The following is a 27295-nucleotide window of genomic DNA, read 5'->3' on the forward strand; positions in this document are numbered from 1 at the left end:
CTAGTCAGTAGAACTAAAAACTATACACCGCAGTAATCAGTAGGGTGAAGATTCAATGCAAAACCTCTCGCAAACCACCCATTTCCTTTCCCCACTGCTAAGATAACTACAGCCACTGCGGGCAAAACTTGGTTATTTGTCACCCCTGAGGCTGAGTCTGGTTGCAGGATAATTTGTGATAGATGAGTGTCTTAGAACTGGAGCTTGCATGGAAGAGAAGACAATGACTCAGGGTAAAGAAAAAAAAATAGAAGATTTATTCACCTCCATACATAACATAATAATAATAATAATAATAATAATAATAATGAAAACAATAATAATAGTAGTTTCAAGTCACCATATTTTTTTGCTGGATCACGCTGTATTGCCCATATTACTTCAGCTTTGTTCACAAAATTTCCGCAATTAAATATTACCCTCGTTAAAAGCCATAGACTTATATTTAAAAAAAAAAAAAAACAATTCTGTTAAATCAAACATAAAATATTGATAAATAATCACTGAAAAAGAAAACAAAAATAGAGACCCCAAATGTTGTCTTGAAGAAAAAAACAACAGTGAGTATATATATATGAACCATGAGTCTGGACATGTCGGCTGTTCAAACTACAGCACAGAGAACTCTAGTCTAATACATAGCTTGGTTCACATTATAATTGAAAAACCGTGCAAGACCTAGTTCAACTAAAACTCATGTGTCACAAGTTTTGATAGAATCATTACAAACGTGACTCCTTCTATGCCTTGATTTTTTTTTTGTTCATGTAGTACAATTTTTTTTAAAACTACTTTGCTATTGACACCTGCATCTAGAGGCTTTTCTCTTTTTGGTCAGAAGGGGTTTGTAGAATCCTACTGTGCATGCAACATTCATACATGTAGAAAGGGGAGGAGTAAAGCCCATGACGAGCGGCAGGGGTAGCAGCTGTAAACCAATCCCACACAGGAATGACCAGGGAAGGGCGGGGCTAACATGGAAGGGAGTGCGGCTGCGGTGGGGAGGGAGGGGTCTGAGCTTGCAGAGAGCCACACAGAAGCGCCAGAGGGAGAGCTTTACGTTAGCTGGGGCGTAGACTACAGTGCAAGACTGGTCCCAATTCACAAGCACTCGCCTTCTCCAACGGCCTCTTCTTTTGGTCAAGGGGCACTAAGACAAAGTGGGGGGATGGGGGGTTAAAGCTGAGCAAATCCTCCACTAATAAAGACCGGGCTTTATAAAGTGTTAAAGGTGCTGGAAGAATGAGCCGGACATGAGCCATTAAAAGGTGTAGTTTGTAGTTCCTGTGGTGAAAATGACTAAATGTTTCTACAACTATCATAATAATGTTACTCACTGTCTCTGGGGCACTGTATTTTCCTTCTTTGATTAAAGTTTATTTATGAGTTAATTTCTTTCCATATTTCCCAGAGAAATGTAAAAAAAACAGCCCTAAAGATATATTAGGAAAACGGCATTTTTGCATTGTGTTTTGTCTTTTGGAAATACAGAAACATTTGTTTTATCCACATAAAACTACATATTCCACCTTTAAGCTGGAATCATCCAGTCCAAAAATGTACTGACCAGCCAGAGGCAGACCGTGCAGTGCTATAACAGAACCGAATTAGGAATCAGTAAAAGGACTGCGAGTTGCAGCGGTCTGCATTCAGATTCATCTGGACTTTGGTAAACACTTATGCTTGTTACTGATCTTAAGAGAGACTTAATTTGAAAACCCAAATTTGAATTAATTTCAACTTAAAATCGGATACAATACTGACAGATAAACGTCCTAAATGTGCACAGTATTTACACACACCGCATAAATATTTTTTTTTCTTAAATTATTTCCTAACCTGCACTCCAACACTACTATCTACACTTAAAATTGCTCATAAAAGTAGTTTAAGATAAGTTATAGCTTGGTTTTTATTTTAATCTGTTTCTCAAAATGTCAACCCATCCTTGAGTCCACAAACAGGATACAAAGGTGTGGTATCAAAATATGAAGCCCAGAACCTTCCCTAGACTGAGCCTGACATCTCTTTTCCCTCCCTACAACCCCTACAGTAAGTTCCCCTCCCAATGCAGTGCAACTAAAAGTCCGACTGGTACGCTTGATGTGCAGCAATGTTACAATTCACCTGGAATCCACCGAGCGACACTCCCGAAAGCTCACTAACACACCAGCAGGGACCAGTTCAAGTTTTTTTGAAAAGTTTTCTTTTAACATCCTTTTTCCATCAACATTTCTTGTGTGTGTGTGTGTGTGTGTGTGTGTGTGTTTGTTAAATTTTGACCCTGCCCCCCATGTTAAGCCTGTTCATGCTAGACATTGCAAGAAAAATTAAATAATTCTAGCTCAGTTGCATATCATTGTTTTTTTTATATCTCTAAAATGCATACTAGCATCTGACAAGTCACACAGGTATAAGTGTATATTAGATCTCTTCATTTAAATATCTATATCATGTGTAATATATTTATGTACAGTCATATGCAGGAGATATGTACACACGGCCATATTGAGCCAGCCTCTGTAGGTGCCGGTTACTATAGTAATGCATCTCTGTGAGGACAGTTCTCAAAGGTGCAAATCAACTGTGGTTGGTTTAATCTAGCATACCAAACAAACTCACACACACACACACACACACACACAGAGACACACACACACACACACAGACACACACACACACACAGACACACACACACACAGCTGATGACGTGCAAAGGGAGGAAGACATGGCTTAGGTCAGCAGCGTACGACAGGACTTATTAAAACATGCTGAGGTGCAAAAAACGTCGCTTCCACACTCACATCCAAAACAGATCGACTGTGAGGCTCATGCTGCCAAAAGATTTAAGCATGAACAAAAAATCGGAGTTTGGAGCCAATTCATTCACTATTTGCTCATTTGCGTTAAGACCCAGAGAAACTGAAAAAAAAAGAACAAAACAAAAAGAGAAAACTGCACTGTGCAAATGGAAGCCAGGATTGCATAAAGGGCCAAAGGATTGGAATCAGTGCAAGCAACAGAGTGTCCGAACTACAGGTGGCGCTAGAGCTCCTGCACCTACTCACTCTCCTATGCCTCTATTTCTTTGCCTTTCTTTGCCTGTCTTTGAGGCTTCTTAGCCTTCATCTGCAGGAAAATACCAAGGGGGAGAGAAAAGACTGACAAGTAGAGCAGAGTGGCTGAGCGAGGGCGAGTGAGTGTGTGTGAGTGTGAGGGAGAGAGTGTGTGTGCTGCTTATTGGAAAAGCCCTCATAGTGGGTGTCTCACGGAGCTGAGCCTCTGTCCTCTTTAGTAGGGATGCGAGTTTCCTTTCGTGTGGCCCCATGGGACGAGAAAGATGGACGCAGCGCTATGGCTGATGCTGATTCTGCTGCTGCTGTTGTTGTTGTTGTGTCAGCTGTTGCCATGGCAGCGTGCTATTGCTAGGAGATGTGAAGCGCAATCGCAGTGATGCTGAATGATGAAACTTGTGCAGGGACCAGTGTGTGTGTGTGTGTGTGTGTGTGTGTGTCTGTGTAAGTGTCTGTGTATGACAGCATCTGTGTGAGTGCATTTCAGTGTGAGTGAATGTTTTTGTGTGTGAGTGACTGACGTATAGGCCCACACACATCCACTGCGTGTGCTGGATCACTGAGCCTCCAGGACTGCAGGGGGCAGCATTCCCCTCTCTCGCAGGTGGGAGCGAAGCGTGTTGAAGATACTGAGCTGCTGCTCTGGCTGTAGGACCAACAGTTGCTGCAGCACCTTACTGGGGTTGGGCCCTCTGGAGATGGAAACACAATATAGAATCAACACACACACACACACACACACACACACACACACACACACACACATATATATACATATACATAAACAAAACATTCTGTGTGATTATCAGCACACAAAATACTGACATGGTAAAAATACAGGATATCTGCAATGGTGCACTGTCCTACTTCTATAGTCACACACAAGACATACCAGTACACACACCATTATTTCCAAGTCATGTGCATGCCATCCCTTATCTAAACACATGCAGTGTTCCGAGTTGAAGGTGAAGTGGACATTTAGTATCCCTGGGTACGCCATATGTTATCCCAGTCTACACCTCAAACATACACTGTGTACACACACACACACACACACACAGACACACTTCAAGACTCAGAGATGAGTCCTTATCAGTGGAGTGTCACATGAACAGATGGAACATGCTGGCTAACAGGCTGGTGTCTCCTGGTCCTTACCTGATGAAGCTGGCAATGTAAACATGGGTGAACGTGGCCATCAGGTACTGACAGTCAAAGCGGTCCATGATCCCACCATGTCCGGGAATGGTATCGGCAAAGTCCTACACACGAAAGAATGGCATGTGTGACATGGCGTCAGAACGTCTGAGGCTCCTGATAGGTCTAGGACTTATCACAAAGTCACTAGACCTATCAATACCATACACATATCACATATAGTCAGGATCCCAACTTCTATATGGATTAGCTTGGATATACTGCACTTAAGAAAACTATAATATAAGAAAACTAGAAAGCATGTATGTTGTTGTCTGAGGTTTAATTTCAACATAGATGTACAAACTCTACAGATGGAGTTTGGAAGGTCCATGTTGGTGCAGGCTGAGCCAAACGCTTACTTTGATTTTGAAGGCTCGCTTGAAGCCACTGGCAAAGAAGCCCCCGAAGGGTCCGATGAGGGAGGCAAAGGAGGAGAGGAAGATGCTGTGGATCTGGAACGGGTACAGGTTCACCGTCCTCTGCAGGGACAGGGGAGAGAATACACACACAACTCTAGATCAACTCGAGGAACACTTGAGAGAGGACTACCCTAAAGAATCACATATCGCACATATCGGAACGTCACATATTACCAACCGTCACGTATGTCAAACCTCTTACGTGTATGTGTCACTTAATATTCATTTCTATACAAACCAAGATGGCGGATTCCTAAAGAAACGCAAGCACCCACACCATAAGTTTATCTAAATTAGCTATGTACCAAAAATTCAATTTTACCGTGACTCGAAGAGCTGTAAACAGTGTTGTAAGACTGCGTGTACAAATCCGCTTGGAGCTCCATTCGAATTTTGAATTGCGACGACGAGAATTCTCGGGCTAACCGTTGATGCGCCGTGAGAAAGGTTGGGAATAAGTACCCACCAGCCCAGCACTAAACTCCGAGCGTGGTAAACAAAATCGGATATTTCAGGCAGTAAAAGCCCCGGTAAGAACCAAACTAGATTTTGTTCAAATCTACACACCTATGGCTACTGAAAAATGTAAGGTTCATTTAGCAAATGTTATTTTGAAGTATTAAAAAACATCATTGTTTTAGAATTTTCAAACAAAATGGTTGGTAATTAGCACGTTTACGATACTTTTTTGAGTAAGATCGGAATATGTATTTACACTTTACTATTATTCCAGTTGCAGCGTTCTTGTGAGAAGAAAGTCCTTACAAGTCAATGACCAAACTTTCCTCCTTAAGCATCCATTCACAGAAGTTTGCACGGCATTTTGTAATTAACTTGTAAGGACTTCTCCTAGCAAGATGACAGCAACCTGAAGAAGAATTTAGGTAATGCACTGACTGCACAAACAGTCATTTCAATACACTTTTTGTAAAGTAAACATTACTTTGGTTTGTCTGTAGGGACCCTCTCCACAGTATCACAAAAGTGTAATTATATTTTTAGCCTTGTCAGGGGCTTAAAGTAGTTACTTTGACGTTAAGAGCTTCCCCCCAAGGCTATCGCTATATGCTATTTTGTTGTAAATGCATATTCCGGTCTTACTCAAAACTACTCTGAGTCATTTTTGTCGCCAACAAAAGCTTACACTTGTTATTATCCAAAAAATAGACCTTTGGTTGTTCTTAGACTGGAGTTTCCTTCATGCCTGTGCTGATAGCGAATAAACTGATAAGAATGTCTCATGTAAACATAAACACGCTAGATTAATGCTATAGGCCTAACACTTCTGTAGATGGACCCACCACAAATACACCAGAAATAGAAAAGCCCTGCCAGGTTCATTTCAGTGGCAGTTATTCACCAAAATGTCAACATTTACTGAAATGATAAGAGATAGGGAACACAAAGATGCTCTAGATGCTTCAACAAGCACGTAGGCATGCTTACTCTAATCACTAGGGTTTGGAGGAATTCACTGGCAGGGAAAACTGCCAACATTTGCCCCCATCCTTGATGTCCACTTCTTTGGACAGGTCTAAATGGCAAGTCTTATTGGTACTAGATCACAACAAAACCAGGGAGTTAGGGGGAGCTTGTATGTGAGTGAATGTGTATGTTGTACTGCAGTGTCCTGTCTTTTGTATTGTCCAGTCCTACTGAGGACCCTCTCGAAAATGAGATGCCACATCTCAAGAAGTATTCCTCTTACAATAAATAAATACAAATACAAATATCAAAATATCATTGGCCATTTGGCTATGTGTTTCTTACTTCCACAAGTAAAGAGGCCCTTTGACACCAGCGTGATTTTGTGTGAATATTTCGTCCGAAATGTCATACTTGATGTGAAAGGGAAAAGTTTTACACTGTTGTCTCCAGATATGCCTGTAACACATGTATACTGTATCTGATTCCACAAGACTAAACTAAAGACCACAAACGGCCTGACCTCTTTTTCCCAGGTGATCACTGGGCGTCTGTATATGGTCCAACCTTCTGTCCCCTGTCCACTCACCTGTTTGAATAAAATGGGCAGCCCCCAATGTCTATCTAAAAACATTCCTCTCTGGGCAAACAGTCTAATCTTCAATCTAAATGTACCACTTATTCCTCACATACCAGAGAAATATGTGCACCCTCAATGAACCTGATAAAGCCATGCCTTGCAGCTGCTTGACCTCATTCTGAAGGTGGTAAGTGTGTGTGTGTGTGTGTGTGTGTGTGTGTATGTGTGTGTGTGTGTGTGTGAGTGTGTTTATGTATGCATGCATGTGTGTGTGTGTATCACAGAAGAGTAAGGAGGTGTGGAATGACCCTTGCACTGAAGGTGTGTGTGTGTGTGTGTGTGTGTGTGTGTGTGTGTGTGTGTGTGTGTGTGTGTGTGTGTGTGTGTGTGTGTGTGTGTGTGTGAGTGAATCAGAGCGCTCACCCATCTGAGGATGTTCTGCACCATGAGGGGCAGGGTGTACTCCTGCATGACGAACAGCTCCGAAGGCTCACACTCCAGACTGAATGACCTGAGGCTCTCGCTGCTGTACTCCACTGGACACACAAAGTACTGGTACTGAGACAGCAGGTAGGCAAACTGCAGGACGGGACAGGACAGGACAGGACACAGACACACGGTCACACTTGATGCAGGAATTCAAATGTCAACACAACACTAACTTATTGAGAGCAATGAAGGGTTATGGTTCCAGGCGCGCCTCACTGTGCGTGAAGGTGGGTTTCTGGCTTCATGTGTGTATCTGAGTGTGCATGTATTGTGTGCATGCATGAGTGTGTGTGAGTTCATGTGTGTGTGTGTGTGTGTGTGTGTGTGTGTGTGTGTGTTTGTGTGTGTGTGTGGTCATCCATATAGTTCAATCATTTACTCACAATGAACCCAAAGACCACTGTGGAGAAGAATCCTCCGATGAATCCTTCCCAAGTCTTCTTGGGAGAGAGCTAGGGGAACAGGGACACGTTGATCATTGATATAAACTGTTTTCAGACACGTCCACGCACTACAGTATATGCGGATCTTCCGGATGTCCGAACCTTCGGGTGATTCAGATATGATGCTAATATGCAGACATTATTACATGAAGGCCTCAGAGCATGAAGGCCTCAGAGATCTATTGAGCTCTTTTAGTCTCGCAACATGTCTCATAAATCAGCTAAAGAGAGAATCTGGGGTTGGCTCCCCAATGAGAACAATGACTAAGAGAGAGAGAGAGAGAGAGACAGAGAGAGAGTGTGTGTGTGTGTGTGTGTGAGTGAAAGAGTGTGTGTGAGCGAGAGAGGGAGAGAAAGAAAGAGAGAGAGAGAAGAGAGAGGGAGTGTGTGTGTGTCTGTATGAGTGTGTGTGTGAGTGAGAGATTGAGAGTGTGTGTGTGTGTGAGCGAGAGAGAGAGGAAGAGAAAGAGAGATAGAGGGAGAGAGTGTGTGTGTGTAGGTGAGAAAGAGAGAGAGAGAGTGTGTGTGAGCGAGAGAGCGAGAGAAAAAAAAGAGGGAGAGAGAGAGAAAGAAAGGGGAGAGTGTGTGTGTGTGTGTGTGTGTGTAGGTGAGAGAGAGAGCGTGAGAGAGAGGGACAAGAAGAGAGAGAGAGAAGGAGAAAGAGAGTGTATTCAAAATAGCACTCTCAGAGGATCTTGTGCCTCATTGTTTGGATGAAACGCTGTCCTGCTTTTCCAATGAGACCACACCATTGAGTATCAGTGTTGGGGAGAGCGACAGGAAGGGTTGGGTTACCTTGATCAGGGGGGTTCTCCCAAAGAAGAAGCCAAACAGGTACGCCATGATGTCATTACAGATGACAATGGAGATTGGAACAATGAACCTGGGCAGGGACAGTGAGGGGAGTCAGGTCATTCAATTCACACAGACAAAATGGGTTAGGGGACAACTCTACACTCATGTATTTATTTGGGAAGAGTTTAAGAGTAGAGCAGGCAATACTAGGGGAAAACACACATACACACACACACACACACACACAGACACACACAGACAGATAGACACAGACACGCACACACACGCTCAACATGCAAGTAGAACACAGCATCAACACTAGAATTACAAGTTTTTCCATTTTCCTAATCTGCTACAAACATATCAATATCATGCCATCATGCATGGTTTAATGTTGACACAGTACAACCCTTCAATACATTTACATCTGCCTCCTCTATGTAGGCCTACATCTTTTAAAGGGACATTAGCCGCTAAGCTAGATAGGAGGGCAAAGGCAATTCTGTACAAGTCAGCCAGAGGCTGTGAGCTAGCGTCTGCTAAGACTGGTTACACAGGTCGGGCCTGCCTCCTGCTTACCAGATCATCCCTTCAAACATGTTCTGAATGACAAGGTGTGACTGAGTTACCACAATCAACAGCGTCACATGGGTCCAAGCAAACTGGAATGGCAAACACAAAACAGACACAACTTCAACTGCAGCAATGCGGCTCGGCAACACCGGTACTAGTTTCACTACGCTACTATGTTCACAAGGTGACAGCAAGCGTGCGATTTACAAGGTGTGGGTGCAAGGCTCAACAGACACCACTATGTGGGACAAATGTTCAGGGAAATGTGAAGCCTTTCAGAGGGTGTTTGACTGGAGTGGAGATACAGTACAAGCTCAGGCAGCAGTTGACTCAGAACCGGTCTGAGTTTGGACCTGTTCTAGAACCAGCTGCTGCCTAGATACATCACATACGATTGGTGGGCAGAACTCAGAATCACTACAAAATGGAACAAAGTTCATGCAGGCAAAACATTTAAAAATAAAAATATTCTTGCAAATGTTAAAGGCAATGTTTTTCAGTTAATGTTGCACAGATTTACTATTGACAAGGTGTAGCACTGATCAGTTTATACTGTGTATCAGGGTTTTCTCTACTGTATATCTTTACTATTAAAGGAGAGATGGACATATTTATTTAGACACACCAACACACACACACACACACTGACACACACACACACACACACACACACACATACACACACACATGCACACATGCACACTTGGATTCACATGTTACATTAAGCCAAATCAAGCATCCCCTGCCCTGAGCGTTTTTGCAAACAGCAATACAGCAACATGCACATCATTCCCATGGTACTGTGGTAGCCTCCTTTACATGAGATTAGGGGAGACATCTGTGTGTGTGTGTGTGTGTGTGTGTGTGTGTGTGTGTGTGTGTGTGTCAGCGTGAGAGATCTTTATACTAGTGTGTTAGTGTGAGGTTGTTAGTGTTGTTTTTTTTTACAACTGATAAAACTGCAGGCGGTAATGTTTTTAGTGTGTTAGTGTGAGGTTGTTAGTGCTTTTTTGTTGTTGCTTTTTTTACAGCTGATACACACCATGTAAAACTGCAGGCGGTAATGTTTCTTCACTAAACTCAGCACAAACATGCAGAAACCTGCAAAGAGTAGAACATGCGGTCAATTCCTTCGAAACAATTGGGAGGGAAAAAGGTCAACAAAGCAGATGTCCATTTTCATACAACTCACTGAGCACCGTTGTCCTAACAGATGGCTATGGCTAACTGAATTAACTACTAAAAACACTTAGAGATAAAGAATGCCAAATGTAAAGAAGAAGAATGTAAAGAGGAAGTGTGGTGGAGCAACAGAGAAATGGCCACAGCAAAAGGTCTACAGTGCACGGATCTAGAACTGTGGCGAGATGATGCTGAAATCAGCCTATGTGTTCCTCTGGTTACACTGAGTCAAGCATTCACTGGACGGTTACATGGGCTTTGCATTCTTGGGGGTTTTGCATTTTTGCATTCTTTCCCGTGCCGTGGGTGAGTTGGTTTGGCAGAGACCCTCAGGCAGTAAACAGTGACATTTCTTGTCATCAGGCGATGAACAAACAGACTGATGTTTATCTGCGTCCTGCCCGCTCCCAGGCCCTTCAATATATTTAGTCCTTGCACTGTCCTCGTTTTTGTGGACGCAGTATTTCGGTGGCTTGGAGTCCCCTAGCTGGTAAATATTTAATAACCCACCTAGGGTGCCTTGGAAATACTAGATGTACGGTAAAGCACATGAAATAGCGTTGGGATGCTAACGCTACATTTCTTTCAGGGGCTCGACTTGAAAGTCCGGAAGGGGCTGGTTTATTAGCCTGCTCTTGTTTGCGTTGCATTTGGGCGAGTGGGTGTGTTAACCCTAGTGTTAGTCACTATAGTTGGAAATGCAAGACCCAGTTATTCTGTGGTTGCTCATTAACTTGATGTTGATGGGGGTGCAACACTAATGGCCAAAGGTGTGTGTGTGTGTGTGTGTGTGTGTGTGTGTGTGTGTGTGTGTATGTGTGAATGTGTGTCCGTGTGTATATGTGTGTGTGTGTGTGTACACATATATATAGAGTGTGTGTGTGTGACTCACCTGCCAGGTACAGTGCAAAGGAGATGAAGCGGTGATAGCGCACCAGGAACTGCAAAGGTTCCTCTCTCTGCACTAGTGCCCCAAAGTAATCAGCCACTGTCTCCCCATAGAAGAAGTAGTTCACACAGATCAAGAAATACCTGCAGGACAGAGAGAGGAGGGAGGGAGAGAAGGACACAAGAGAGCACAGGAAGAGAGGGGAGAAGAGCGGGATAGGAGAAAACAGAAAGATAGAGAGACAGAGAGAGGGAGAGAGAAAAGGGTATAAGGGTTTCACTTTCAAGGAAAGACTTTTCAAGGACTTTTCAAGATTATGAACATGCTGGTAGCTGTGTTTTGGTCCAAAAGCCTCTATGAATCCAATGTAAACATGTTATGTGTTATGTATGTGATAAAGGTTAACCTAAAGTATCTTGGGTACAATGCACAATGCTGACACCACCAAAAGCACATAACCAGCTTCACAAACGTGACCCTACACCAGGTTAGCAGGACCCTACATTCAGGTTAGAGATTTCCTTGTGCCTCTGCGCTCAAATTGCTCTCGCTTGAGAAATGAAGACCGCTACCGATCCATTAACATCATATTATAAGATCTGAACTTCAAAGTAGAGAAACAGTGTCTTTTCCCAGCAGCACTGCTAGGAGTAGCACAGGCCTTCTATAGACCCTTTCAATTTGTTCCTAGAGCGTTTCCAGTTGAAACGGTCAAAACCAACGCAGATACTTTGAAATGAAAATGAATCAGACTTTAGCGTAATGCTCTCTAAAATGTCGACTTTAAAACTTTTTATTGTTTTTGTCCATTAGCTCAGTATTGTTTTCTGTGCCAGAGGAAATGCAGTTCAAAAGGGGGGCTATAAGCTCTACCTCTGTGACTTGCATTGCACTTTCCTCTCAGGTCCAACACATCACGCACTTTGCTCAAAACAGCCTACTGCTGTGGTGGTTTATCTGTGTGCATAGGTGACCAGGGAGATAGACATGGGAGAGAGAAAGAGAGAGAGAGAGAGAGAGAGAGAAGAGTGAGATTCGTGTCGGTGATATTGTACACACCAGCTCAGTGTTCTGAACCAGGGGAGTTCGTAGGAATGGTAAACTCTGTAGCCAATGTGGATGATTTCCTGGAAGCACTTGATTTGCACGCTCATGACCTACAGGATACAAAGAGTTTTAGAACTGTTAGAAACAACCCACAAAACATGCTTTTCATTCATTGCTCTTTCACATGAAAATTATGTCTACTCAAAAGATGACTATTCAAAAGATGTTTCCTCATGGCATATGCAAGGTATGAATTGACCAGTCCCTCGGCAATATAGTCCCTACACTCGATGATCTCGCTATGTTGCTGGCTGGAATAACTCTGAAGTTAAGAGGGTCACTGGGTCCTGTGTAGGAAGTATCACTGATTTGTTTTTGGCTCTGATACCGAAGCATCGCAGGGCCAGTGAATTCCCCAGGAATGTCTCTTCCTCTCCCTCCCTCCCTCTCTCTCTCCCTCTATGAACATGAGCCAAGGGAGAGAGCTTGTTAAAAATAGCCTGCTCAGGTTGCTATGTGAGAGCTCGAGGAAAAAAAAAACAGAGGTAGTTTGAATACAAGTTAAGCTGAGTAGAGGGGGGAGACAACAACAGAGAAAGCCTGTTTGTGCACTTACCACCACTATAAGCATAATGGGCCCCAGGTAAATGATGAGGAAAAAGCCTGAGATCATTGTTAATGATAAAATCCCTCGTATCCACCAGTTCTTCCATCTGTTGAGAAACACACACACACACACACACACACACACACACACACACACACACACACACACACACACACACACACACACACACACACACACACACACACAAAGTTAAAAGACTGTTACACAGGATTAACTGTAAGATGACAATTTTTTTGTAATTTAGGAGAGTTTTTAAGACTCAAAAAAGAGGTACTAGTTCCCAAACTAATTGTGTGATGCAATGGGACTTTTGTCATAACTATGAGAGGCTATGTGAAAAATCACAACCTCACGGGTAGGGGTTGAGATGACACCAGAAGGGATTTCAAAAGCACACACACAAACCGATTTTCCATATTTCTCTCCCTCTCTTTCTCTCACAAACCACAAACACACACACACACACACACGCAAAATGCAAAGAGCGGGTGGTAATTTGTCAATGGGAGGTAAAAAAGTGCAGCATCATGGCAAAAACCTCCACAACAGCGTGTGTCCTTTCAGCACAGGCCGGCTCCATGGGCCCCACAGTCGCAGCAAATCCCAACCATAAAGCAGCAAAGCCCATGCGGATTAGAGCCGCCATGGCGGAGATCCCCTCTAATCCCACCCCCATGCCATCCACACCAGCACCCTATTGGTCAAGCTCCTGCTCATCTGCATAGCTAATAACCACACACAGCATCGTTGTCTAGAAAATCTACCGAGAGAGAGAGTGAGAGAGAGAGAGAGAGAGAGAGAGAGAGAGAGAGAGAGAGAGAGAGAGAGAGAGTAGCTCACTGTTTGTAGCTTACGCCATAAAGATGCTTTTGCCAGTTGGTAAATAACCATAAATAGGCTCCATGACTGGACACTAATAATGAGTAATGGGCCATTCATAGAGTTAATGGCAAGGTGATCCGGCTGTAATAAGAGGCTGTGGCCTCTCTCTGGCGTGAGGACTGGAGCTGTTAATAGATACTCTCTGAATGGGGGGCCAGATGGCTGGTGTTTCTTAAGGAGAACCCTGTTTGAGTATAAATACCACGGGGAACTACTGGCGCGCTCCTCCTCGTCAGTGAGGTATTTGCCAACACACTAGCTGGAATGAAGGCAGTGTGAGGTGCATTGTGAGGGACGGTTCTTGATACGGCATATTACCATTTATGCAAAAGTTATCTACGGCACATGCTCTGCTGCGACGACACACAGTCAGTCAATGTTCCATCTGCGTGTATTTTACATGTCTATATACAAAACCACATCAGCGCAGGTGTACAGTAGTCACTGTCACACAACTAAACACCGTCACAACAACTAAATGTTCTGTGCCTTTTGTTCATGGTGGAGTTGTTTCTGATCCTACTACAAAGCTACAGTATCATCTCTCAGGGTGCTTGCTCTTTTTCCAAATTAAAATTCCAGACTTTTTCCAGACTTTTTTAAAACTGGATTTTTTTTTCTCAAGACCTTAACTTTATGTACTTGTATACTTGTGTGCCTACTTCCTACTTCATTGGTTGAGATTGTACCAACTGTGTTTATTAGAAATTTAATTTTTATAGGCTAGAATTCAATGAACAAATGCATTATTCACAGTAAATTATGCTTTTACTGATGAAAATGTTTCAAAACATGAAAATCACAAGTACATGAATTTCACATCAAACAGTGAACAAAAACTATCGGTAACACTTTACTTGACGGGTGAGTTCATAACACATTCATAGCAGCTGTCATAAACTGCACATAAAGTATTCATGACTGTTTCATGAGACATGACTCAACATTCATACCAAACCTTTCATGAATGTGGAAGACAGAACGACGAAAACTTGTCAAAATAAAAGTCCATCAATCGCAAAGCAGCATTGCCGTTTTTGTAAATATTTCATGAATATCTTATGAAGTCTACATTGCATGTCACTTTACTATACAAGTTGTGAAGTATTTGTAATCACTGAGTTTAACACTGGGAGGCAAACTAGCCTACATTCGACTTGTATTTGTGTAACCTGGAATGGTTGGACATTCCCAGTAGCAAAAGATGAGAAATGATCTGCAAAGGTTACATCATAAAACAAATACATTTTTATGAAACAAAAATTATTTGCTTGACCATGTTCTGTCTTTTTGGCATTGGACTAGCCCATTGACTCAGATGTGACATGGTCAGGTAAGAGGTTTGGAACAAAAACGGCAATGCTGCTTTGCGATTGATGGACTTTTATTTTGACGAGTTGTCGTCGTTCTGTCTTCCACATTCATGAAAGGTTTGGTATGAATGTTGAGTCATGTCTCATGAAACAGTCATGAATGCTTTATGTGAAGTTTATGACAGCTGCTATGAATGTGTTAAGAACTCACCCGTCAAGCAAAGTGTTACCAAACTATCTATAAAAAAACATGAATGGATGGATGAATGTATGTAGAATTCAGTCTCACTCACATCTAATTTTTTCTGTCCTTGACATGACTGAACTTATCTTTATGTTATCTCATTTTACCTTCTGAACAAGCTGTATCACAACACTCACAAAAGTGCATACATTTGACCTAGTGCACTTGGTTAGAACAAAAAATAAACTACACAGTATGGCAAATACTCTAATTTTTAATTTCATTTAACTTCAAATCCAGCCATAAATTCAAAAACACGCAACGACCCATTTCTGTTGACCACTAGGCTAGCTATGTGTCAATAGACCTCAGCAGTGACGAAAAGGTGCCAGACTAGGCTAAGCAAGCGTTGATTGGATATCATTCCATTAGGCTAATACAGTACGTGACCAGTTAGTAAAATTATAGTTTTATAGCCTAGCCTACCTTCCTATTTCTCATTTCAAAATGCCTTTGAGCATACTGTAAGATTCTACCATAAATGTTTTCCATACTTTATTAAGACTTTCACACAAAATTCAAGACTTTTCAAGGTCTGGAAAACAGTGTTTCAAAATTCCATACTTATTAAGACTTTCAAGACTTGCGCAAGCACCCTGTCTCTCCATAAGGACCATTTTTCCCTTCCTGGGAATATGAGAAATAAACACTCAACACACACCATAACTCTGGCATGCAAGTACAGTGAGTACACATGACGGTATACTGTAGAATACACCAAGCATTGAATAGTTGGCCACATAGATAGAACATAGGTAGTAGACAGATATGGTATAGATAGAACATAGGTATAGAGATGGTATAAATAGAACATACTGTAGGTAGTAGATAGAGATGGTATAGATAGAACATAGGTAGTAGACAGAGATGGTATAGATAGAACATAGGTATAGAGAAGGCATAGACAGGACATAGGTAGTAGGGTAGTAGATAGAGATGGTATAGATAGAACATAGGTAAAGAAATGGTATAGATATAGAGATGGTATAGATAGAACATAGGTATAGAGAAGGTATAGACAGGACATAGGTAGTAGGGTAGTAGATAGAGATGGTATAGATAGAACATAGGTATAGAAATGGTATAGATATAGAGATGGTATAGATAGAACATAGGTATAGAAATGGTATAGATATAGAGATGGTATAGATAGAACAGTAGATAGAGATGGTATAAATAGAACATAGGTATAGAAAATGGTATAGATATAGAGATGGTATAGATAGAACATAGGTATAGAAATGGTATAGATATAGAAATGGTATAGATAGAACAGTAGATAGAGATGGTATAGGTAGAACATAGGTATATAAATGGTATAGATATAGAGATGGTATAGATAGAACAGTAGATAGAGATGGTATAGACAGAACAGAGGTAGTAGAGAGAGATGGTATATATAGAACATAGGTATAGAGAGGTATAGACAGAACATGCGTATAGAGATGGTATAGATAGAACATAGGTATAGAGAGAGATGGTAAAGATCCAGCGTTGGTAAATGTGATGCTGTTGGGTGTCCTACCTGGACGACAGGCCCCCCAGGGCCTTGTTGAGACACTGTGGAGTGTTGTCTACGGAGGGGGGCACGTCTGGAGTGTCAGCCTTGGAGTCGCCCTCTCCGTCCCCTTCTCCCTCTGCACCCAAACCCAGTCTGTCGTCTCCATCTGTCTCCTGCAGCACACACACACACACACACAAATATGAATACTCATGTAGGAGCACAACACACACTCACACACATACGCATAAATAGGCATGCTCATTGCACACATATGAGCACAAACACACACACAAACAATACACACAAACACATACACAAACAATACACACAAACACAAACAACACACACACTGAAATGCACACAAGCACACACACACACACAAACATGGACACACTATTCCATGTTTGAAACATGTCTCAAGGACATTCATTATTGCCACACATAAGAACGAGCCGCCTGAGTCTTCTGACAGCTTGACCTCAGCCAGAGACAAAAACATGTTTAGGCTGTCAGTCTGTGTGTGTGTGTGTGTGTGTGTGTGTGTGTGTGTGTGTGTGTGTGTGTGTGTGTGTGTGTGTGTGTGTGTGTGTGTGTGTCTGTATGTGTGTCTGTGTGTGTGTGTGTGTGGTTGGGAAGGACTGCGTGTAAGTCTAGAACCCGTCGAGCCGAATGAAATCAGGCGCATTGCTCAAGAGCCTCAGCACAGCGTTGAAAGATGACCCTGAACTTATGTCATTCTCCTACTTCAGCACTGCAATGACCCTTATGTGCGAAGAAGACCACACTTAGTCTCTAGGGAACAGGTCACTTACGCTTACAAAGATGGACATTATACAACGGAAATGAAGGACCAAAGGGACGGATGGGAGTTCAGTGCTGTGTCAACTGTTAAAGCAACAGTACACAGAAAATTACTTTTTCAAAGATGTTTTCGATGACAACTAAGTCTGGCATGTGATCTTGATTTCATAAATTCATTTTGATGGTATTTTATAATGGTACATTAAGCTGTCCTTCCCACAAGCCATCTAGGCTGTTCTGTGGTCTGTGTTAGACCAACCAGGGGGAATGTATGAAAAGCTTTCTTTCATATATTGTACTTTGTATAAATGTATGTGACAAATAAATATCTTGAATCTTGAATCATGACGTCACCGATAATAGTCAAAAGATATTAGCATGCTAGGAAGGTTTTCTCAATGCAATGCAATGCAGCTATTGCAGCAGCTGAGTAAATGTGTAATGTAAGAGCCTGCAAACTCTATGGTTCTTTTTTGCCTGCTATGACGTGCTGTTTGTAGAAACATCAGCACTGATTTTACAGCCAAATGCAGAGGTAGACAACATCCACTGCACACACACAGACATACACACACAGTGTGTGTGTGTGTGTCTCTCTCACTCTCTATCTTTCTCTCTCACACACACACACTCTCACACATAATGAGCTTATTATAGGGCACTTTAAAGCAAACTGCATGTAAATGTTAGGCAAATTACCAGATGAAAAAAGAAAAAAAAAATCAATGTCATCGAAAGTTGGCTACCACGGTATATAGTAGGGCAAAGTTCAAAGCTACTGACAAGAGGGAGGGAACAACAACACAGACCAGGAAGTGAAGAGGAGGGGAGAAGAGAAGAGAGCGAGATGATATGAGGGGATGGGAAACGAGAGATGAGGAATAAAGAGATCAGACTAGAATAGAATAGAATAGAATACAATAGAATAGAATAGAATAGAATAGAATAGAATGTAGAATAGTATAGAATAGAATAAAATAGAATAGAATAGAATAGAATAGAATAGAATAGAATAGAATAGAATAGAATAAAATAGAATAAAATTGAATAAAATAGAATAGAACACCTTTATTGTCACTGTGCAGTTGGCCAATGAGATTTAGAGAGTGGAGGAGTAAAGGAGTCAGCAGAGAAAAGAAGAGAGAAAAAAGATTAAAGGAAAAGAGAAGTGGTGCGTGGAGGGAGGAGAGGGGAGCAGGACTGAAGGAGTGAGCGGAGGAGGAGAGCCGTTATTTTCCTTCTCTGTCCTGCTCCCTCACGCCTCTGAGCAGATGATGCATCAGCAGAAAGAGAACGCTGCCATAAAGCTGAGATGACACGGTGGAGGGGCCCCAGTTTACAGCCCATCAGTTCCCTGAATGAAGGCTTTGTGTGGGGCGTGGGCCGCCTGCGTCTGGGCCTGGCCCTGGGCCTGACACACACTTCAGGAGGCTGAGCCTCTGACCATGAGAAACTGGGGGGGGAAATGGTCATTTTCAGGCCCATTTCTAGTTACTGTAAAGCGAACATGCTTCTGGGAACTGATTTTGGCTGCTATTACAATGCTCAACCTTCTACGAAATAATATAATGAATTGCATGCGAGAACTGTTGCAGATGTGAGAGCAACAATTAGTCCATGTGCTGGGTCAAAATTACCACTCAACCACAAAGTCAAACCAATGACCCAAATGCATGGTAAAAATAGGGCTGTATACTGTAGCAATGGCCCAGCTTACTGACCCAATCAACCAAACCATCTGGCTAGGGAAAACATTTTTAGAAAGAATTATATTCTGTTCAGAAGAAAACATAAGATGTCCAGATCTCGGTGTGCTCAATTCGCCGAGTGCGGCTATGTCATCCCCACACTTCAAATATCAACTTCCTCTACAGGTCTGCTATGCTAACACCTGTTAAACACACCTACCTACTTTTATCATAGCATGCACTCTGTGGTGTTTACTGTGTCTTTACTGCTTTGATTGATACCTGTCTTATGACGGCCCCTGTTGCCAAGTGGCCTGGACTAGTCCCATCTGGGCGATCTTGGCGACGCACACAGGCGATACGCTAAGCTCTGCTGCCTTGGAGGCCAGTGTGCTCAGAAAGACACACGTGGTTGTGATGATTACGCTTTAATTAATCGGCTAATCTGAGCAAATCCACCAGAGAGACCCTGCCAGGAAAGCAGTGATGTCACACACGTACACACACACACACTCATTCACACTTACACTCACAGCAAAGACACTCATTCATACACACATACTGTACACACACACACACACACTCATTCACACTTACACTCACAGCAAAGACACTCATTCATACACACATACACACACACACACATACTCATTCACACTTACACTCACAGCAAAGACACTCATTCATACACACATACACACACACACACACACACAGACAGAAAGAGAGACAGGCATATGCAGCACAAAAACTGGGATGCAGGGGATGGTCAACAATAACACGCCATGTTGAGCGTGGCCCAACCTTTGTAATAGAATAGCTGCCATGCACTTCTAGATGGCCGATGACCAAAACAAACAAACAGACAAACACACACTCTCCTAGACCTAGCAGATCAGCAATAGGCTGTTACTGAGCCCCCTGCATGAAAGCCCACTAAGTGGGCACTAAGTGTCCAGCATGTTGCCACCAAGTGCTTGGTGTTTCCGATCTCCTTTTACGTGACAGCAGCACTAACCACTAGGCTATCTCCTCTCAGCGGCTCTGGAGTAGTAGAGTCTGTCGACACTGGTGGTCAGGGTGCCGTTCACCACATGCACTATTGTGGAAAGACTGATCTGATGTGAGAACAAAACTGACTTGTCATTTCTCTGTAGTTATCATGCTTGTAACACATAACAACTGTGATTTCAGGAAATGCTTGGCCCTGGCTGACTGTATTAGTAGAGAAAGAGCCAGAAGGCCCTGTTCACCTTGGTGGGGGATTGCAGCGGCCATCCTCCCCCACCACCACCACACATACTAACACACACATACACTATCAACACTCACACACACATACACATACACACTTACACACACACCAAAAACGTTCGTCTGGACTTCTGTTTGCGGTTGAAAAGGCTCTGGCAGTCACCAGCGCCGGTCATCCGGCACACTCCTGCCCTTTCATGGGCTTCTTGTTCTCCCCCAAAACCCCAAAGCCCTGGCTAAATAAGGCAGGCACGCAGCAGTCCAGAGACGAGGCCCAGAAACCGGCCAAAAAAAGACAAAAAGACTCCAAGCAGACGAGGGAAAAACGTGTAAAAAAGGTCAGGGCTTAGGGTCTGAAGCTTTAATTAGCTCTGATGGGGAGGTAATTGGGAGCGAGGCAGGCTTCAAGGCGGGTGTAAGGGACAGTGTGAATGTGTGTGTGTGTGTGTGTGTGTGTGTGTATTCTTGTCCCTATGCGGGGTTCAGCTCGAGCCCAATGGTAAGAGTAGCCTGCCTTTAAGTTTTTAATGAAGGGGATAGTTAGGATGGCGACAGCCCTGTCCTCCTGATGGAAATGTACTGCTGACCCTAGCTTGAGTGTGTGAGAGAGAGAGAGAGAGAGAGAGAGAGTGTGTGTGTGTGTGTGTGCGTGTAGGTTCATATGTGCACCCACACCCATGAGGGAGATGTAAACACACCTACTAGCACGCACACGCACACGCACACGCACACGCACACGCACACACACACACACCCATCTTGTTTGTCAGTGTCTAGTCATCAAACTCATCATCATAGGGATTTGGTGAATCATGGTAATTTAAGAATGCAGCAATGTCTCTGGGTGATGACACTGGACAACAGCAGATGCATTCCCTCTTCTCCCTTGCCTAATCCCTACACAAACAAGCACACAGACACACAGACACACAAACACACACAAGCACACACACACACACACACACACACACACACGTAACAACACACACTAAAAATGAGCAAAAACAGGGCCAGCGATGACTCATATATGTTCCAAGGCAGAGGGTATGTCATCTTCTGACAGGCTGTGTTGCAGAATGTGTCATGAACTACAGTACCCTTAGCTCAAAGTCAACAACACAGACTTACACTGTAGCACTGTACCCTCACACACACTGACCACAACCACACGCTCAGTCCCACCTTGCAGTCAGGGTATGTTTTTAGTGGCTTGGCTATATGTGGATATAGTGGATTAATTTCACATCAAGCCTGGGAAATCAAAAGAGTGACGTTTGTTTAACAATTTGAAGACAAAATGTTGAAAGATCATCAATATTTGGCTGGTCTATATTGTTCTCTCATTCTCTCTCTTTCTCTCTCTCTGCCCTGTTGCAGGTGTAATAGATTCCCCCTCTGGAGCTGTGTGTGTGTATGTGTGTGTGTGTGCGTGTGTGTGTGTGTGTGTGTGTGTGTGTGTGTGTGTGTGTGTGTGTGTAAGGTGAGAAATGTGCCGGGGTGTCTCCCCCAGTCATCACTTCTACAGGAAGCAGTTTGCTCTTACTGTTGCCACTTTCACAACACACCACCACACACAACGCCAATGACCTTGGTTACAAAAACGAAACAAAGAACAAAGAAATCTGTTTGGGATGAGACAGATTCAGGGCTTGTCCCTCTGAGCTTGGTGCTGGTTTGAGTGCCTACGCCCACACTGTGTAGGCTGCTTTTAGGACTGTGCAGCAATGCTCTCAGGTGCTCTTGGGGGTGAGAGATGAACCTGACTGAAGCCAGGCTGGATGGAAAGGTCAAGCCTGCTGTGACCCCCAAGGTCGACTGTGCTGAGCTGAAAGGTCACGACTCTGCAGGTCGATGAAGGACAATGGGACAGCGAGCACAAGAACGGGGCTTTTAGCCTGCTAAACACATAGAATGCACAGAAGCACACACACACATGCCTCCTTGGTTAACTACAGGGCAGTAGCTAGGGATGCATGTTATTATCGATAGGACTTCGGTATCGGCAGATAATAGCTTAAAATTTGTATTATTGCTATAGACAGATTCTGAACATTTCTGCAGATATTCCTTGCAGATAAAAAGGATGACTATTAAAAAGGATGACTGTTGAAAAAGTCATGTCAAGTGTTATTTTTTGTACATCTACATTTAGGATACAAACATCTACATGTAGGATAGAATGAATGACAATGTAAGTATGCCTACATCTGCAACAAGTAGGCAAAATAAGGAGAAATGCTTCTCTCTGAAAAGTATAGATTTACAATCAACAGGGTAGTAGCGCTGCTGCTGTTCTCTCTCTCTCCCACACACACACACACACACACACACTGAACACAACACATCCACTGAACACACCACACAATGGGAGATTCCTTCCGGCTCAGAGAGCAGAGAGGCGATGCCCTCTGGGGTCTCAGCTGGCAGTCCACCAGAGCAGCTGGCAGGCCTGATTACGGGTGCGCCGCCCGGGCAGGCCTGGGCTACTGGTGCCGCCGCTTGCCCACTAGATCAACCTATGTAAAAGCACCTATGTGTCTGTGGTAACTTAGGCTCAGGCCTAAGTGTGTGTGTGTGTGTGTGTGTGTACAGTGTAGTGTAGTGTAGGGGGTTGGGAGTGGATAAGCAGACAGCCTGGCTGGGTGATCAGATGCTCCATAAATGAGACTAGGCTAATCTCCTCCCTGAGGAGAGAACCTGTCCTGCCCCACCCTGAGCTGGCTTTGCGTTCACGTTCACACACACACACACACACACACACACACACACACACACACACACTTCCATAGTGGTATGCGTACACGTACATGGATGTTTACATGGACTGTACACACTCTGAACTGACTGAACACACAGGTTAAGGCAGTTCATGTGCCGACAAATATCCCGCGCACACACAAACACAACCCATTCACAAGCACGCACAACACATTCTTAAAAAAGAAGTCAATGCCCTGATCACTTCAATGCCCTACTCATGATGCTTTATTCTAATTTACAACCACGTGCTGCAGTGCCGGCACAATGCCCCATAAATCAGCTCTGCTGTTCTGCTGGTTTATGGCGCTGCAATGACCTTGTCAGTAATGTGGCAGGACCGGCCGGAAGCTGGTCCTGACGGCGGTCACGGCCTCTCTTTAATGGCAGTGTCACGGGGAGGCGGCCAGGGCCGAAGAGGCTGATTAGCATGGTGGTTCACAAATCGCTCACTCGGTTAAATGGAACTTCATGCCTTCCCCAGTGGAAAGCTAGCTCAGGCACACGCCGAATGGCTCAGGTTAAAAAATACACACACCAGTATGTGTGCGCGGGCACAAACAAACAAACAAACAAACACACACACACACACAAACACACACACACACAAACACACACACACAAACACACAGGTAAATGAGTTATGCAGTAGGCTATTCACACGTCGTTATCACCACAGGTTTTGCCTGATTAATGTGGCGAAATGGAGGCATTAATAATAGAGCAGAGAAGAAGAGCAGGTAATAAAGGAGACCTGGATGCTGCTGAGATCGCAGTTACCTTTGGATTTAATTATTATGAAGTAATAACACTGCTGTTATTTAGACCAATAATAACGTATCATTTCCCATTCAAAGAATTTTTACATGCCTTTTCTATATCCATGTGTGCTGTTCAGCATTTTTTGTAACTCCTTCCTGTTTGTGGTTAGCATGCATGTTTCCCCATTTTTAACTGGTAGTTTTACTGTTCTTCTGTTATATTTCAATGCATCCAGTCTCTGCATGACTAAGGACAAGACGCAGACGCTTCAGACACAGCACTGAAACCCGTGTCTTTACAAACAAGCTCTCGTCTCTTATGCCTTCATCCCCTGGCCACCCTTTCAATCGTGGGACCCAGGGGACCTGGATGAGCTACACCAGGGGAGACAAAGGTAAGACGTGCTTCAGGTGTTCATGGATGGACGGTGTGAATGAGGTAGCAAGGAGGGGAAGGGAATAAAACCCAGTTTTCTCTCTCTCACACGCTCACACTCACACCACACACACACACACACACACACACACACACACACACTTCCAACTGTCTTTCATTCACTTTAATGACTCAATTTCCTGAATACAAATAAGAGATTAGTGCAGACAGTAACCTTGTGTTGAGGTGAATGCCTGTGCCATCACCCATAACCTGCACTGGGTGCCTTCAAATTAAACCCTTTTCATTCACAAAGACAGCAAATACCATGAACAGGACACAGCAGTGCAACCTGTGATGTGCTTGAGGTGCTGAGGGTAAAACAGAGTAAAACCTGTGCTACAACTGCTAATCTCAGTTTTATTACTATACTTTGCACAGTATGGACTGTGGTCCTACACACACCAAACATCCCTCTGGGTAAAGGCTCACACTTATTATCCATGGCAGCCTCCTCTGGCTTCATCCATGAGTAAACTAATTTGCGGTGATTCTGGGAAAAAAGGCAGCATATTATATTTTCATGAGGTCCCCGTGGACATAAGCCCACTTTCTCTCTCCCACCCTCTCCCTCTCTCTAACTTTGCTTTTTGTGATGGCTGCACAGCACACACAAAGTCATTTAGAAAGTCACAAGCCTTCAGACCCTGCAGTCACATTGCCTGGGTCCCCTATGGCCTCCTGCTATTTGGGAACTCTTGTCACAAGTGGTAACCTAGGCCTACTTAATTAAAATGTTGATTAAGCATGAAAGGGGTTAGTTTGTGTACAGCAGAAGGCTGCAGATGTGGGCTGATGCCTCCCCGGCTCTCTCTCTCCCTCTCCTCCTCTCGTTCTATAAAGAGGTCCACTTCTCATCTGAAGAGGCCTTCAGTATAGCTACTGCTGCTGTTTGGTCAGATTAAACACAACGAGGCAGCAGCAAATGATTCTTAACAATGGCTGATGCACTGAGGCATTCTGTTTGAATAATGCACATGAATAAACATGCTCAGTGGTCTACAAGAAGGAAATTAAACCACAAAATAACTGTATCAGCCCTATGGTCTACCCTCGGCGGGAGCTGTAATGTAATTTAAAATAGATGCCTGATGAATTGGCTGCCAATGCTGGTCAGTAGCAAGACCACTACTGCTAAAGCCAAATACGAGTCTCTAAATCCTAGCTTCTTATTAAAATGGTATTTCAACCTAAACGTGGTCTGCTCAGCACCTATTGAAAGCTTTGGTTATCAAAACCTTATGGGGTCAAACTTTGATTATCAAAACCTATGTTGTCAAAGTCAGCTGTGTAGCACTGTTCAGAAATCTGTACAGTAGGATCTTACAGTACTCTTTGTACTGTAGCACTCTAGTAAGTAATCTTCAGAAAAAGTTAAAATAACTACAATAAATGCAAACATCATGCTGCATGGATTTGTGACAAATTAGGGCCTATAACAATGAAAGACGTTTCAGTGGGCTTGTGGGTGTTTTGAGGCAGTGTTAAACAAGGAATTCTCGGTATGCTATGCTGTGAGGTTTGTCATCCACATCTTGACACGAATTTAACCTAACCCTAAAATAAACACATGCTATAAAAATTAATCGGACTAGACAGCCCATTGTCCACACTGAATGAGTGCTCTGCATGGGTTTGTTTATTTACGTCTTCAGGAGCATCATACATTCTGATCATTGATTCTGAAAATCAAATACTTTCAGTCCATCCTTAACAAACTAGTGAATGCTATGCCATTCAATTAGTGCCATAGTTTACACAAAAACGAATTAGTCATCACCCAACAAAACGCTACTGTAGGTGTCAGATGACCTGCATAGCTAATTATTAGTCTGGGCTAGGTTGAAAGTAGGTATGCCGTTCGGTTGTTATTTTGCAAGGAAGGCAACCTTCCACCTGCGGCAGCACGTCATCAGGAAGATGAAAAGGCAAGACAAGTTCTGTCCGCGTCATGGTTCAAAAGCTTCAGTATCACGATTAAAAAATATGAATGACAGACACAGTCTGTTGTTGGTTGAAATGGGCGACAGGCGGACGGTTCCACTGACCTGACACTGGCTAATCAACGTTAGCGTAATGCACAGCTTATGCTAGCTTTGCTATGGCCAGGACGAGTATTGACATACATAGCTTATCACTGCTGAACTAAGTTACTGTGAGTGCACAAGGACAGTTCACAATTATGCGAAATAGAACGGACGGCACTGTATATTCTAACCACCTTTTGTTCACTCCAGAAAAATGACAACTCTGAGCTACTGTTAACATTTCGTGACACAATAACTTAGTAGCTACTGTGGTACAACAGTTAGCCTAGCCTCGCGAATACGAGAACTGGATGGAGCGTCCTTTACTGTGCGCTACGTCTGTTCAGATCAGTCACCTATCAAGCCAAGATTCGGTCCAGAATTAGAATTGCGGTATTCGTACCTTGTCACTGATGTTTTCTGTGCTGTCAGGGTCTCCGCCTCCTCCCCTCTTTCGCAGCTCCGTCATTTCTTCACTGTTTCACTCACAATACATGGAAAACTCCAAAGCAACACAAGCTGGTTTTGAAATAAATGTCAGTCGTCGTAATCCGCCCAAATTTAACTTGTGACTAATCTAAATGAGCAGTCAGACCGCCTGCCAATTGAAAACGCCGAATTAACGCGTTAAGATAGCCCTCCAGTCATCCGCCAAGATAATGCGTGCATTTGTTTATACCCGCAGTTCTTGGGTTGTCTAGTTGGTGCTGCGGTGGGCAAGCAGCCTATCCTTCTCTCTCCCTCGTTCTGACTCAACCGAGAGCAGAAGCGAAACACGGCTCCGCTCTGCGGTGACAGGCGCCACAGCGACACTCCCGCGGAGGGAGGAGGGAGGGAGGCACAATAATGGGAGGGAGGCATGGTAAGGGACGGAGAATTGT

The 27295-nt window shown here is 43.4% G+C and overlaps 1 protein-coding gene across 1 annotated transcript; it reads right to left on the reverse strand.

Moving 5' to 3' along the window:
- Positions 1 to 267: 267 nt before the first annotated feature.
- On the reverse strand, positions 268 to 27175 carry cds1 (CDP-diacylglycerol synthase (phosphatidate cytidylyltransferase) 1). Its single transcript, XM_076269688.1, has 13 exons — positions 26818 to 27175; positions 16712 to 16860; positions 12736 to 12832; positions 12132 to 12229; positions 11076 to 11215; positions 10044 to 10102; positions 9008 to 9090; positions 8429 to 8516; positions 7574 to 7642; positions 7125 to 7280; positions 4637 to 4756; positions 4236 to 4339; positions 268 to 3766 (listed from the first exon to the last, which is right to left on the reverse strand). Exons 1-13 carry the CDS (start codon positions 26881 to 26883, stop codon positions 3631 to 3633), a joined length of 1365 nt encoding a protein of 454 aa, XP_076125803.1. The 5' UTR covers positions 26884 to 27175; the 3' UTR covers positions 268 to 3630.
- Between the last annotated feature and the right edge of the window lie 120 nt (positions 27176 to 27295).

Source organism: Alosa pseudoharengus, unplaced genomic scaffold (genome assembly GCF_046254945.1).
Source record: "Alosa pseudoharengus isolate Yale_2024_CS ecotype anadromous, Long Island Sound unplaced genomic scaffold, YU_APseudo_1.1 YU_APseudo_1.1_scf_6, whole genome shotgun sequence".
Lineage (NCBI taxonomy): Eukaryota > Metazoa > Chordata > Actinopteri > Clupeiformes > Clupeidae > Alosa > Alosa pseudoharengus.